At 43.3% G+C, this 16,371-nt stretch overlaps 1 protein-coding gene across 2 annotated transcripts; it reads left to right on the top strand.

Annotated features, from left to right (window-relative positions):
- Positions 1–4,601: 4,601 nt before the first annotated feature.
- LOC124034303 (B-cell CLL/lymphoma 7 protein family member A-like) lies at positions 4,602–15,902 on the top strand. 2 transcript variants are annotated; one of them, XM_046347310.1, is made up of 6 exons: positions 4,602–4,791; positions 5,675–5,756; positions 6,001–6,097; positions 6,201–6,380; positions 13,608–13,711; positions 14,912–15,902. In XM_046347310.1, exons 1-6 carry the CDS (start codon positions 4,700–4,702, stop codon positions 14,984–14,986), a joined length of 630 nt encoding a protein of 209 aa, XP_046203266.1. In that variant the 5' UTR covers positions 4,602–4,699; the 3' UTR covers positions 14,987–15,902. The 2 variants fall into 2 exon arrangements, with proteins under 2 accessions (XP_046203266.1, XP_046203265.1); XM_046347309.1 differs by lacking the exon at positions 4,602–4,791 and adding an exon at positions 4,861–5,009.
- Positions 15,903–16,371: the final 469 nt, after the last annotated feature.

The following is a 16,371-nucleotide window of genomic DNA, read 5'->3' as shown; positions in this document are numbered from 1 at the left end:
TGCCATCAATCTCACACAAATGATCAATGTACCCACCAGGTACAACCCAAAACCCCACCCTCATAGATATCATCTTAACCAACTTGCCTTCCAAATACACCTCTGCTGTCTTCCACCAAGATCTCAGCGATCACTGCCTCATTGCCTGCATCCGTAATGGGTCTGTGGTCAAACGACTACCACTCATCACTGTCAAACACTCCCTAAAACACTTCAGCGAGCAGGCCTTTCTAATCAACCTGCCTCTGGTATCCTGGAAGGATATTGACCTCATCCCGTCAGTAGAGATGCCTGGTTATTCTTTAAAAGTGCCTTCGTCACCATCTTAAATAAGCATACCCAATTCAAAAAATGTAGAACCAGGAACAGATATTGCCCTTGACCAGCACAAAAACATCCTGTGGCGTTCTGCATTAGCATCGAATAGCTCCCGTGATATGCTACTTTTCAGGGAAGTTAGGAACCAATATACACAGTCAGTTAGGAAAGCTACGGCTAGCGTTTTCAAGCAGAAATTTGCATCCTGTAGCACAAACTCAAAAGTTCTGGGACACTAAAGTCCATGAAGAATAAGAGCACCTCCTCCCAGCTGCCCACTGCACTGAGGCTACCCGATCAACAGCCCTCTCCACCACCCACAGCAACTCGCCCAAGCCTCCCCATTTTACCTTCACCTGAATCCAGCTAGATGATGATCTGAAAGAGCTGCAAAATCTGGACCCCTACAAATCAGCCCGGCTAGACAATCTGGACCCTCTTTCTAAAATGATCTGCCGAAATTGTTGCAACCCCTATTACTAGCCTGTTCAAACTCTCTTTTGTATCGCCTGAGATTCCCAAAGATTGGAAAGCTGCCGCGGTCATCCCCCTCTTCAAAGTGGAAGACACTCTAGACCCAAACTGCTACAGACCTATATCTATCATACGCTTCGAAAGCCAAGTTAATTAACAGATTACCGACCATTTCGAATCCCACCGTACGTTCTCCGCTATGCAATCTGGTTTCAGAGCTGGTCATGGGTGCACCTCAGCCACGCTCAAGGTCCTAAACAATATCATAACTGCCATCGATGAGAGACATTATTGTGCAGCCGTAGTCATCGACCTGGCCTAGGCTTTCAACTCAGTCAATCACCACATTCTTATTGGCAGACTCAACAGCCTTTGTTTCTCAAATGATTGCCTCGCCTGGTTCACCAACTACTTCTCAAACAGAGATCAGTGTCAAATCGGAGGGCCTGTTGTCCGGACCTCTGGCAGTCTCTATAGGGGTGCCACAGGGTTCAATTATCGGGCCGACTCTTCTCTGTATACATCAATGATGTTGCTCTTGCTGCTGGTGATTCTCTGATCCAACTCTATGCAGACGACACCATTCTGTATACCTCTGGCTCTTCTTTGGACACTGTGTTAACTAACCTCCAGACAAGCTTCAATGCCATACAACTTTCCTTCCGTGGGCTCCAACTGCTCTTAATTGCAAGTAAAACAAAATGCATGCTCTTCAACCGATCGCTGCCTGCACCTGCCCGCCCATCCAGCATCACTACTCTGGACGGTTCCGACATAGAATATGTGGACAACTACAAATACCTAGGTGTCTGGTTAGACTGTAAACTCTCACATTAAGCATCTCCAATCTAAAACTAAATTTAGAATCTTTTTCCTATTCCGCAACAAAGCATCCTTCACTCATGCTGCCAAACATACCCTCGTAAAACTGACCATCCTACTGATCCTTGACTTCGGCGATGTCATTTACAAAATCGCCTCCACTCTACTCAACAAATTAGATGCAGTCTATTACAGTGCCATCCGTTTTGTCACCAAATACCCATATACTACCCACCACTGTGACCTGTACGCTCTCGTTGGCTGGCCCTCGCTTCATACTCATCGCCAACCCCACTGGCTCCAGGTCATCTACAAGTCTCTGCTAGGTAAAGCCCTGCCTTATGTCAGCTCACTGGTCACCATAGCAGCACCCACCTGTAGCACGCGCTCCAGCATGTATATCTCAGTGATCACCCCCAAAGCCAATACTTCCTTTGGTCGCCTTTACTTCCAGTTCTCTGCTGCCAATGACTGGAACGAACTGCAAAAATCACTGAAGCTGGAGACTCATATCTTCCTCACTAGCTTTAAGCACCAGCTGTCAGAGCAGCTCACAGATCACTGCATCTGTAAATAACTACCTCATCCTCATACTGTATTTATTTACACTGCTCAAAAATATACATGGAACACTTAAACAACACAATGTAACTCCAAGTCAATCACATTTCTGTGAAATCAAACTGTTCACTTAGGAAGCAACACTGACAATAAATTGCACATGCTGTTGTGCAAATGGAATAGACAACAGGTGGAAATTATAGGCAATTAGCAAGACACCCCCAATATAGGAGTGGTTCTGCAGGTGATAACCACAGACCACTTCTCAGTTCCTATGCTTCCTGGCTGATGTTTTGGTCACTTTTGAATGCTGGCGGTGCTTTCACTCTAGTGGTAGCATGAGACAGAGTCTACAACCCACACAAGTGGCTCAGATAGTGCAGCTCATCCAGGATGGCACATCAATGCGAGCTGTGGCAATAAGGTTTGCTGTGTCTGTCAGCGTAGTGTCCAGGGCAAGGAGACAGGACAGTACATCAGGAGATGTGGAGGAGGCCATAGAAGGGCAACAACCCAGCAGCAGGACCGCTACCTCCGCCTTTGTGCAAAGAGGAGCAGGAGGAGCACTGCCAGAGCCCTGCAAAATGACCTCCAGCAGGCCACAAATGTGCATGTGTCTGCTCAAACGGTCAGAAACAGACTCCATGAGGGTGGTATGAGGGCCCAACATCCACAGGTGGGGGTTGTGCTTACAGCCAAACACTGTGAACACAAAGATTGGCAAATTCGCCACTGGCGCCCTGTGCTCTTCACAGATGAAAGCAGGTTCACACTGAGCATATGTGGCAGTCTGGAGACGCCGTGGAGAACGTTCTGCTGCCTGCAACATCCTCCAGCATGACCGGTTTGGCTGTGGGTCAGTCATGGTGTGGCATTTCTTTGGGGGGCCGCACAGCCGTCCATGTGCTCGCCAGAGGTAGCCTGACTGCCATTAGGTACCGAGATGAGTTCCTCAGAACCCTTGTGAGACCATATGCTGGTGCGGTTGGCCCTGGGTTCCTCCTAATGCAAGACAATGCTAGACCTCATGTGGCTGGAGTGTGTCAGCAGTTCCTGCAAGAGGAAGGCATTGATGCTATGGACTGGCCCGCCCGTTCCTCAGACCTGAATCCAATGCTTTAGTCCAGGTCTGGGAGGAGATCCCTCAGGAGACCATCCGCCACCTCATCAGGAGCATGCCCAGGCGTTGTAGAGAGGTCATACAGGCCCGTGGAGGCCACACACACTACTGAACCTCATTTTGACTTGTTTTAAGGACATTACATCAAAGTTGGATCAGCCTGTAGTGTGGTTTTCCACTTTAATTTTGAGTGTGACTCCAAATCCAGGCCTCCATTCGTTGATAAATTTGATTTCCATTGATCATTTTTGTGTGATTTTGTTGTCAGCACATTCAACTATGTAAAGAAAAAAGTATTTAATAAGAATATTTCATTCAGATCTAGGATGTGTTATTTTAGTGTTCCCTTTATTTTTTTGAGCAGTGTATTTATCTTGCTCCTTTGCAGCCCAGTATTTCTACATTCATCTGCACATCTACCATTCCAGTGTTTAATTGCTATATTGTAATTACTTTGCCACCATGGCCTATTTATTGCCTTACCTCCCTTATCCTACTTCATTTGCACATACTGTATAGACTTTTTTCTACTGTATTATTGACTATGTTTGAATAAACTGTGTAACTCTGTGTTGTGTCAAACTGCTTTGCTTTATCTTGGTCAGGTGTAGTTGCAAATGAGAACTTGTTCTCAACTAGTCTACCTGGTTAAATAAAAAAAGTGCATGTTAACAATAGAAACAACCTTGAATAAAAGTATGTTTTCCTGTAATATCCATTTAAAAATGTATTTAAATTATTTAACAAAGGAAAAACATGTTAAAGTCACTTTGTTAAAAGGCTGTCTTCAGTCCTTTGTACAGGAGTGGGGTGAGTTCTTATCAATCAGCCTCAGGGTTCTGAGGTAAGATCCCAGGCAGAACCGTGCGAGGGCCTGGGTCTTGTTGACCGGGGAGGTGGCAAGAGTGAGATGTAAATCATGACAGAGAGGTGGCAAGAGTGCTGTAAAAGACTCATGGGAAATATATAGTTCATGAAGCACACACATACAGGTTTCCTCATGGGTGCAGTTTGATGTGACCTTTTATTGGCTATGATTGGCTAATGAAGATCAATTGAATACAGCATATGTTATGACATGAAAAATTAAATGGCACATTTTATTGCAAATGTTTTTAATTAATTTGTTCCAAGTAATTATACTTTTTAGAATGAATGTATAGTCTATGGGGGCCTTTTGTTTTCTGGGAGACTTAAATGCTGTAAAACTTTTGTCTGAAGTAGTGGAACTTCTGTTCAGGCTGTCTGTCTACAAAACACAAAAAAATTGGGCGTGCACGCGCTTTGCTTCTGAATGCTGTCCTTGGCGCAGGCGCATTACTTCCTCCTACAGCTCGTTTCAGTGTGTTTGCATTGTGTCTAAACTGCCGGCGAGTTTAAGAAAATATTTTACCTATAGCAGCTATGTCGGGCAGGTCGGTCCGCGCGGAGACACGGAGTAGGGCGAAAGATGACATCAAGCGGGTTATGGCTGCTGTTGATAAAGTACGAAATTGGTAAGAGGGAACGCGTTATCTAAGACCCGAGAGCAGCATTGCTAGTGGGGGAGGAGAGACCGGGAGAAGAACAAATTTATGAAACGAAAGATATATTGAATGAAATTCGGTCGGATGATATCTCGGCTCATGTGCGCTGCGCTCCCGTGCCCTGGTCAGAGGAGGAGGTCGCTTAAACACGTATCATGTGGGAATATTACATCTATTCAGAAAATATTGTGGGTTGAACCTAGAAGCCATTTCGTTGCAGTCACATGAAGCCTTTGCCGTTCTAGCATAGTACATGTACTGCCGGCTTGAGAAGCTTTGTCGGCTACTGGTTTTTCACCGCTCGAATGTTATCAATAATAACATCACAGCCGCCGTTCGACGACAGCGGTCAATAGTTAGAATAGTTTCTATGTTCGCGGGGTTTTAAATTTAGCGCTTGGAGAGGTTTTTGTGTCCTACAAATATAGGGAGCGCGTGGGGTGCTGGTGGGAAGAGGAACTGTGCGAAGACCGAATTGCTTTACAATTTTATTTTGGATGGTCCTATAGTTTAATAACATTGCAATTTATAGATTTGCACTCATGTGGATGTGTTCGTAGCCTAAATGTAATCACCACTACGTTTAATTTAAATAATTTAGTTTAGGCTATTCGCCTGTAGGCTCACGCATTGGTATATATCTCAAATGGCTACAAGTACGTACATTACTAACTTTAAAATGAACTTTCCACAGAAATATTGAAGGACATTTTCCACGGGGAAATGACATTTAAAGTGATAGCAAACAAAAATATTATTGTGGTGTTTTGTTGACATTTTGAAATTAATATACTTATTATTATAATATACAAATGCAAACAATTGTTCCTCATTCCTTGTGTATCTAATGCAGGGAGAAGAAATGGGTAACAGTCGGTGACACATCCTTGCGAATCTACAAGTGGGTGCCAGTAACCGAACCCAAGTCAAATGATGTAAGTCCGCAGGGTGTTTGGGGGCACCAATTTTTATTTATTTATATATTTTTAATGGTGAGTGTAGAATGAAACTGGAAACAGTTAAATTACAGAAGGTAATTTATGCTTCCTTTTTTCATCTCCTTTCAAATTCCTTCTGATATGACCTATACAAAGTGATTATATTGAGATAAAATACATAATGTAATATGTTATACATAATAAATAGAACAACTACAGCATTTTATGTGCAATCTTGCAGAAGAGCAAAAATAAGAAGAAAGGCAAGGATGACAAGTATGGGTCGGAGGTCACAACACCAGAAAACAGCTCCTCTCCTGGAATGATGGACATGCATGGTAAGAGCCAATTCACACCTTGTGCCAACAAAGAGCAAAATACTTCAAACTGATGTTCAATAATAGTTGTAAACATCTTAATTTCACTTTCCGTATCTCTTAGATGATAACAGTAACCAGAGCTCCATTGCTGACTGCTCCCCGATGAAGCAGGAGAACAGCAACAGTGCCAGCCCTGCCCCAGAGGCCACGGCAACTTCCCAGAGTGACAGCAACGAGGCTAAGAGTGACCAGAGCCAGTCCCCTGGCAAAGAGCAGCTGAAGAGCACAGACAGCAAGAGTGGTCAGTCAATATGCTACCTAGCACAGAAAGGGAGAGCATTGACTTAGTTTCAACTAAACGATATGAAACTATACTGTGCACTTCTCTTTCCTTGAGGTATTTTCTAAGAGTAGTGTCAACTTGTCAAACAATAAGACTTAACTTGAGGCAGAATGCTTTTATACAGCCCACATAATCCCAGAATAGTAACAAAAAATGGCAGTTGCACAGCTGTCAAGGTCAAAAGTGTACATATTATGGCTTGTAGAGATGGCATTCATAAGGAACATTTGGTGAACAAAATAATATGCCATTTAGCACTCTTTTTTTCCCCCCCAAAGTGACTTAGTCATGCGTGAAAACAAATGTTATTTCGTCTTCACCAATGTCAATGGCAGCATTGGGAACAGTTTTATGAATTAACCCATCAGCATACAGAGAATGGCTTGAAACAATTTAGCAAGTTTTTGTTAAAGATTTTCAGGCTAGCGATACATATTGACAAACCATAATCAACGATGGGGGTATGGAAGCTATCATGAAATGCTAAACATGCCTCATAACAGTATTGTGAATAAATCTCTCTCGGTAGATGCCCATTTTTACAAGTCTGAGCATGTACTCTGGGCAACGAGTTTCTCATATATTTTGATAAAAGTTTAGCTGTTCTGTACTAGACAGGCAAACAGATTGTTTCCTCTTGTGGGGTTGAACAGAGGATTTCACTAAGGCCTACTGTAGTTTTTGGTGTAATGAGCTGGTAAATCGGTTTGCCATGCCAATGCCGTTTCAGGACGGAGTGCAAAACTCCTCAAACTACAGTGTGCCAACTTGTCATTGATGTAGTTTTCACCAAGTAGCAAGCTAAACACCCGTGAGTAGTATTTTGCATAATTCAATACCAACCCCTTGTTCTTTTATTTATTTATTTAACTAGGCAAATCAGTTAAAGAACAAATTCTTACCGTGGCGGCCTACCAAAAGGCAAAAGACCTCCTGTGGGGACTGGGGCTGGGATTAAAATAAATAACATATAAAGGAGAAAACACACATCACGACAAGAGAGACAATATGGCAAGGCAGCAACACAACATGGTACAAACATTATTGGGCATAGACAACACCACAAAGGGCAAGAAGGTAGAGACAACAATATATCACATGAAGTAGCCAGTTCTGTACATACACACAACTTTGCTTTTTTTGCCACAAGATGGTTCTGTCATGTAGAGTTTTAAGTCAGTTACAATAAGGTATTTGTGTTATCACTCAGATTTGGTGATATTATTTTGGAAAAAACACAGGTAAATAAATCTTGCTAGGTCATGCTGCAATCAGACCTCGTCTACCAAGATCTGTGATAATACACCCCGAGTAAGGTCAGTCATGCCACGTCTGTGAAGTTGAAAGTATTGTGGATAGTAAAGAGAAGAATAACATGCAACCCTCAACGGCCAAGTTGCGTGAGTGTTGCAAAATACATTTATAAATGTTATTCAATAATTTAACCCACACCGCTCGTGCGAACGTGTCTGCGAAGCCAAACGCTAAAATATAATTTAGTCCTATTTGAGACATTCCACACGCTGCAAGTCCCCTCATTGGATATCAGGAAGATTCAAACCCATGTGGATGCTTGAAAGACGAGAGGAGAGATTCATTAAAGAACACAAACTAGGTTTCACTTTTTCTGTGGATTAATAGTCAGAGTAGAGAAACATGACTATGGGTAGAAATTCTACAAAGAGTCAGCTGAAAAGAGAACCATAATTATGTCAGGTAAAATAACAAACCAATGTTCTCTCCCAGGACAAACTGACTAGCGACATCTATCTAGCTAAATGTTCATGATTGTTTTGTGTGTTCGACCTACCCCAAAATGAATTTCGTGCTTTCAGAAAGTATTCAGATGCCTTGACCTTTTCTATGTTTTATGTTACAGCCTTATTCTAAAATCGATTAAATAAAATCAAATCCTCAGCCATTTACACACAATACCCCATAATGACAAAGCGAGAGAGAAAAAATATAAAACTTTTGCAAATATATTAACTTAAACAGAAATGCCTTATATACATAAGTATTCAGACCCTTTGCTATGAGACTCGAAATTGAGCTTAGGTGCATCCTGTTTCCATTGGTCATCAATTGAATTGATTAGACATCCTACTTCCGGCGCCGACAGAGATGCAGTTTTTTGTTTTTTTACGTGTTCTTTCTTACATTAGTACCCCAGGTCATCTTAGGTTTCATTACATACAGTCGAGAAGAATTACTGAATATAAGATCAGCGTCAACTCACCATCAGTACGACCAAGAATATGATTTGCGCGATGCGGATCCTGTGTTCTGCCTTTCAACCAGGACAACGGAATGGATCCCAGTCGGCGACCCCCAAAAAAAATGACTCCGTAAAAGAGGGAAACGAGGCGGTCTTCTGGTCAGACTCCGGAGACGGGCACATCGTGCACCACTCCCTAGCATTCTTCTCGCCAATGTCCAGTCTCTTGACAACAAGGTTGATGAAATCCGAGCAAGGGTAGCATTCCAGAGGGACATCAGAGACTGTAACGTTCTTTGCTTCACGGAAACATGGCTCACTGGAGAGACTCTATCGGAGGCGGTGCAGCCAGCGGGTTTCTCCACGCATCGCGCCGACAGAAACAAACATCTTTCTGGTAAGAAGAGGGGCGGGGGCGTATGCCTTATGGCTAACGAGACGTGGTGTGATCACAGAAACATACAGACACTCAAATCCTTCTGTTCACCTGATTTAGAATTCCTCACAATCAAATGTCGACCGCATTATGTACCAAGAGAATTGTCTTCGATTATAATCACAGCCGTATATATTCCCCCCCAAGCAGACACATCGATGGCTCTGAACTAACTTTATTTGACTCTTTGCAAACTGGAATCCACACATCCTGAGGCTGCATTCATTGTAGCTGGGGATTTTAATAAGGCTAATCTGAAACCAAGACTCCCTAAATAGTATCAGCATATCGATTGCGCAACCAGGGCTGGAAAAACCTTGGATCATTGTTACTCTAACTTCCGCGACGCATATAAGGCCCTGCCCCACCCTCCTTTCGGAAAAGCTGACCACGACTCCATTTTGTTGATCCCTGCCTACAGACAGAAACTAAAACAAGTGGCTCCCACGCTGAGGTCTGTCCAAAGCTGGTCCGACCAAGCTGATTCCCCACTCCAAGACTGCTTCCATCACGTGGACTGGGATATGTTTCGTATTGCGTCAGATAAAAACATTGACAAATACGCTGATTCGGTGTGAGAGTTCATTAGAACGTGCGTTGAAGATGTCGTTCCCATAGCAACGATTAAAACATTCCCTAACCAGAAACCGTGTATTGATGGCAGCATTCGCGTGAAACTGAAAGCGCGAACCACTGCTTTTAATCAGGGCAAGGTGTCTGGTAACATGACCGAATACAAACAGTGCAGCTATTCCCTCCGCAAGGCTATCAAACAAGCTAAGCGTCAGTATAGAGAAAGTAGAATCTCAATTCAACAGCTCAGACACGAGGTATGTGGCAGGGTCTACAGTCAATCACGGACTACAAGAAGAAAACCAGCCCAGTCACGGACCAGGATGTCTTGCTCCCAGGCAGACTAAATAACTTTTTTGCCCGCTTTGAGGACAATACAGTGCCACTGACACAGCCTGCAACGAAAACATGCGGACTCTCCTTCACTGCAGCCGAGGTGAGTAAAACATATAAACGTGTTAACCCTCGCAAGGCTGCAGGCCCAGACGGCATCCCCAGCTGCGCCCTCAGAGCATGCGCAGACCAGCTGGCCGGTGTGTTTACGGACATATTCAATCAATCCCTATACCAGTCTGCTGTTCCCACATGCTTCAAGAGGGCCACCATTGTTCCTGTTCCCAAGAAAGCTAAGGTAACTGAGCTAAATGACTACCGCCCCGTAGCACTCACTTCCGTCATCATGAAGTGCTTTGAGAGACTAGTCAAGGACCATATCACCTCCACCCTAGACCCACTCCAATTTGCTTACCGCCCAAATAGGTCCACAGACGATGCAATCTCAACCACACTGCACACTGCCCTAACCCATCTGGACAAGAGGAATGCATATGTGAGAATGCTGTTCAACGACTACAGCTCGGTATTCAACACCATAGTACCCTCCAAGCTCGTCATCAAGCTCGAGACCCTGGGTCTCGACCCCGCCCTGTGCAACTGGGTACTGGACCTCCTGACCGGCCGCCCCCAGGTGGTGAGGGTAGGCAACAACATCTCCACCCTGCTGATCCTCAACACGGGGGCCCCACAAGGGTGCGTTCTGAGCCCTCCTGTACTCCCTGTTCACCCACGACTGCGTGGCCACGCACGCCTCCAACTCAATCATCAAGTTTGCTGATGACACAACAGTGGTACGCTTGATTACGAACAACGACGAGACGGCCTACAGGGAGGAGGTGAGGGCCCTTGGAGTGTGGTGTCAGGAAAACAACCTCACACTCAACGTCAACAAAACTAAGGAGATGATTGTGGACTTCAGGAAACAGCAGAGGGAACACCCCCCTATCCACATCGATGGAACAGTAGTGGAGAGGGTAGTAAGTTTTAAGTTCCTCGGCGTACACATCACAGACAAACTGAATTGGTCCACCCACACAGACAGCATCGTGAAGAAGGTGCAGCAGCGCCTCTTCAACCTCAGGAGCCTGAAGAAATTTGGATTGTCACCAAAAGCACTCACAAACTTCTACAGATGCACAATCGAGAGCATCCTGGCGGGCTGTATCACCGCCTGGTACGGCAACTGCTCCGCCCACATCCGTAAGGCTCTCCAGAGGGTAGTGAGGTCTGCACAACGCATCACCGGGGGCAAACTACCTGCCCTCCAGGACACCTACACCACCCGATGTTACAGGAAGGCCATAAAGATCATCAAGGACAACAACCACCCGAGCCACTGCCTGTTCACCCCGCTATCATCCAGAAGGCGAGGTCAGTACAGGTGCATCAACGCTGGGACCGAGAGACTGAAAAACAGCTTCTATCTCAAGGCCATCAGACTTAAACAGCCACCACTAACATTGAGTGGCTGCTGCCAACACACTGACACTGACTCAACTCCAGCCACTTTAATAATGGGAATTGATGGGAAATGGTGTCAAATATATCACTAGCCACTTTAAACAATGCTACCTAATATAATGTTACATACCCTACATTATTCATCTCATATGCATACGTATATACTGTACTTTATATCATCGACTGCATCCTTATGTAATACATGTATCACTAGCCACTTTAACTATGCCACTTTGTTTACATACTCATCTCATATGTATATACTGTACTCAATACCATCTAATGTATCTTGCCTATGCTGCTCTGTACCATCACTCATTCATATATCTTTATGTACATATTCTTTATCCCCTTACACTGTGTATAAGACAGTAGTTTTGGAATTGTTAGTTAGATTACTTGTTGGTTATTACGGCATTGTTGGAACTAGAAGCACAAGCATTTCGCTACACTCGCATTAACATCTGCTAACCATGTGTATGTGACAAATAAAATTGATTTGATGATTTGGAAAGGTCTGTCTATATGAGGTACCACAGTTGACAGTGCATGTAAGATTTTTAAAAATCAAGCCATGCTGTTCGAAGGAATTGTCCGCAGAGCTCAGAGACAGGATTGTGTCAAGGCACAGATCTGGGGAAGGTTACCAAAAAATGTATGCAGCATTGAAGGTCTCCAAGAACACATCATTCTTAAATGGATAAGTTTGGAACCACCCAGGCTCTTCCTAGAACTGGCTGCCTGGCCAAACTGCGCAATCGGGGGAGAAGGGCCTTGATCAGAGAGGTGACCAAGAACCCAATGGTCACTCTGACAGAGCTCCAGAGTCTCTTTTTTAATCTTTTTCTTTATTTGACTAGGCAAGTCAGTTAAGAACAAATTCTTATTTTCAATGACTGCCTAGGAACAGTGGGTTAACTGCCTGTTCAGGGGCAGAACGACAGATTTGTACCTTGTCAGCTCGGGGGTTTTGAACTTGCAACCTTCCGGTTACAAGTTCAACGCTCTAACCACTAGGCTACCCTGCCTCTGTGGAGATGGGAGAAACTTACAGAAGGACAACCATCTCTGCAGCACTCCACCAATCAGGTCTTTATGGTAGTGTGGCCAGATGGAAGCTACTCCTCATAAGTCACATGACAGACCGCTTAGAGTTTGCCAAAAGGCACCTAAAGGACTCTGACCATGAGAAAGTCTCTCTGGTCTGATGAAACCAAGATTGAACTCTTTGGCCTGAATGCCAAGCATCACTTCTGGAGGAAACCTGGCACCATCCCTACAGTGAAGAATGGTGGTGGCAGCATCATGCTGTGGGGATGTTTTTCAGAGGCTGGGACTGGGAGACTAGTCAAAATCGAGGAAAAGATGAACGGAGCAGAGCGATCCTTGATGAAAACCTGCCCAGGACCTCAGATTGGGGCGAAGGTTCACCTTCCAACAGGACAACAACCCTAAGCACACAGCCAAGACAATGCATGAGTGGCTTTGGGACAAGTCTCTGAATGAATGTCCTTGAGTGGCCCAGCCAGAGCCTGGATTTGAACCCGATCAAACATCTCTGGAGAGACCTGCTGTGTAGTAACGCTCCCCTTCTAACCTGACAGAGATTGAGAGGATCTGCAGAGAAGAATGGGAGAAACGCCCCAAATACAGATGTGCCACGCTTATAGCGTCTCAATGCTGTAATCGCTGCCAAAGGTGCTTCAATAAAGTACTGAGTAAATGGTCTGAATACTTATATAAATGTGATACTTAAAAAAATATTTTGTAATTTTCAAAAAAGTCTAAAACCCAATTTTTCTTTGTCATTATGGAGTATTGTGTGTAGATTGGGGGGGAAACAATTGAATCAATTTTAGAATAGGCTGTAACGTAGAAAAAGTCACGGGGTCTGAATACTTTCCAAAAGCACTGTCGTTGGTTCAGTTGGTTTTGATATTTTAACCTCCATGTCATGATTGCATCTGGTGTAGATGGACAAAACAGCAATGACGGATGCACGCGTGTAGTCGGCATGTAACAGAAAATGTACTTGCCTATTTTAATAATTCACTTTTAATCAGAACTGTTACAGAAGTAGTGCATTGTCCTTCTTATTCGATTTCCTTAAATCATCTTGTCTACCATGGTTATGCCTGAAACAGACTTTCTGTTATTGCAGGAAATGTTCACTCCTCAGAGTATTCCAACACAAGCACACCCAAGAGGGATGGAAGGTCCACAGGAGGGAATGAACCATCTTCAGACACTCCTCAAGATTCTCAGGTCCTCCCTTCCACAACCATCCAAGACTAGAATGTCTTTGTATACAGTACCAGTAAAAAGTTTGGATACACCTACTCATTCAAGGGTTTTTCTACATTGTAAAATAATAGTACATTTGTTATTTTACGTTATTTTACCAGGTAAGTTGAATGAGAACACATTCTCATTTACAGCAACGACCTGGGGAATGGTAACAGAGGAGAGGGATGAGCCAATTGTAAACTAGGGATTATTATGTGACCATGATGGTTTGAGGGCCAGGACACTGGGTTTAACACCTACTCATACTATAAGTGCCATGGGATCTTTAATGACCTCAAGAGAGTCAGGACACCCGTTTAAAGTCCCATCCAAAAGACTGCACCCTACACAGACCAGTCAATGCCCTGGGGTATTGGGATATTTTTTTAGACCAGAGGAAAGAGTGCCTACTACTGGCCCTTTCTTGGCCCAAGCAAGTCTCTTCTTCTTATTGGTGACCTTTGGTAGTGGTCTCTTGCAGCATTTTGACCATGAAGGCTTGATTCACACAGTCTCCTCTGAACAGTTGATGTTGAGATGTCTGTTACTTGAACTCCGTGAAGAATTTATTTGGGCTGCAATTTCAGAGGCTGGTAACTAATGAAGTTCTCCTCTGCAGCAGAGGTAACTCTGTCTTCCTTTCCTGCGGCCGTCCTCAAGAGAGCCCGTTTCATCATTGCGCTTGATGGTTTTTGCGACTGCACTTGAACAAACTTTCAAAGTTATTTACATTTTCCAGATTGACTGACCTTCATGTCTTAAAGTAATGATAGACTGTTGTTTCTCTTTGCTTATTTGAGCTGTTGCCACAATATGGACTTTGGTCTTTTGCCAAATAAGGCTATCTTCTTTGTACCACCCCTACCTTGTCACAACAACTGATTGGCTCAAACGCATTAAGGAAAGAAATTCCACAAAGGCACCTATTAATTGAAATATATTTAGATTTGTTTAGCACATTTTCTTGTGGACTAAATAATTCCATATGTGTTATTTCATTGTTTTGATGTCTTCACTATTATTCTACAATGTAGAAAATAGTACAAATAACTTTTGACTGGTACTGTATGCTTGTCAATTCTACATTTTATTGATGCAGTATAATGAAACTCATTTGACAGCAAGTATTTTAATATGAAAAGCTTACTTTTTCTGAAATTATTTGTTTTATTTTTGCAGGAATCTGAAGATGGCACTCCTCCCAATAAGAAGGGCAAGTTGGAAACTCCCTCAGCTGATTTTGAGGAAATCTAACTTATCTTCTCCCATCAGCAATTCCTCAACCTGTCGCTATTTCCTAATCACTTCAGGTGTCCTAACCTCTCCCCTGTCTTCATCTCTTTCTTCTTCTGCAATGGTCCCAGAGGAGTCCAGCACCCCCACCCCCCTCTCATTTTGCCACTAACACCTGCTATTGTTTTGGTTCTTCGCCAAAGTGTATGTACATACAGTATTTTGATTTAGTCACATTTGTTGTTTTGCTCAGGAGGGTCAACACACTGTTTGAATCCTTTTATGATCTGTTGGTTCTGCTGCTGTTGGAACCTTTTTATTACTTTGACAGTTAGACATGAGTTAATTTAACTATAAGACAACACCTACATTTTGTTATTAATTAGTGGCACTTGGTTGCATATTGGTTTCCCTTTCTCCTCGTGTGAAAGCTGTAGCTTGTAGCATAGGCCTACTTCCAGGTTTGTGTGCCTTGAATTGCCAGAATAATGTGTGTAGATTTGTTTCTATAGTGTGTGTATACTTCATTCTGGTATATCAAGTGCCCATTGCCCAGTTTTTGTTAACCTTTTCAAAGCATTTTTCAGTGCAAATGTAGGCTGCTTGGTTATAGCTCTTTGAATACCTCACTGAAGTCCAGCAGTGCTGGCAACACTATGTATAGATTAAACAATAAGTATAACCTCTACTTGCGAAGTGTAAGTGGCCTAAATAGTTGTTTCCTCGTCAGCCTTTGCCCAACTAAAAATGCCTTATTCAATTAGTCCTACAGAAAGTCAAATGTTGAATGTCTTCTTTTGGGACCCTTATTTGTATTATTTTATTAGTGTTGGAATACATTTGAGTGGGGTTTAACTAGCATAATTTATTCCACAAATATTAATTGATTTCGTCATGTAAAAGGTTTTAAAATAAAACAATTCTACAAAAACAACAACTTGTTATGCAGCTGCCACCGATATAAAGCTACAATGCAGATAGCTCTAGTTTAGAAACCTGTAATATGGATATCTTCCAGAATTGAGTCAGAGAGGAAGAGGCGAAGCAAGGTTTTACTCTGGAATTTGCTTACGTAAGGCTTATTTGATAAAATAAACGTTTTTTTTTGTAATGGTTAGGTTATGAATGCACTGATAAGTAGATGCACATGGCATTTTGGAAACTTTAGGAAAAAAATACTTTAAGGGAGTTGTGCCTGTCATAGAGATGGAGGACATTGCCATTGAGGGCTTGCAAACTGTCACGGATTACAAGGGAAACCCAGCCTTGAGCTGCTCAGTAACGTGAGCCTACCAGATGAGCTAAATGCCTTCTATGCTTGCTTCGAGGCAAGCAACACTGAACCATGCATGATGGCACCAACAGACATGGCAGCTCTGCTTCGAGCTCCTAAGCAACTTTGCAGT

This window comes from Oncorhynchus gorbuscha, linkage group LG04, assembly GCF_021184085.1.
Source record: "Oncorhynchus gorbuscha isolate QuinsamMale2020 ecotype Even-year linkage group LG04, OgorEven_v1.0, whole genome shotgun sequence".
NCBI lineage: Eukaryota > Metazoa > Chordata > Actinopteri > Salmoniformes > Salmonidae > Oncorhynchus > Oncorhynchus gorbuscha.
Note: the sequence above shows the minus strand (reverse complement) of the source record. Positions and strands in the feature narration are given on the sequence as shown.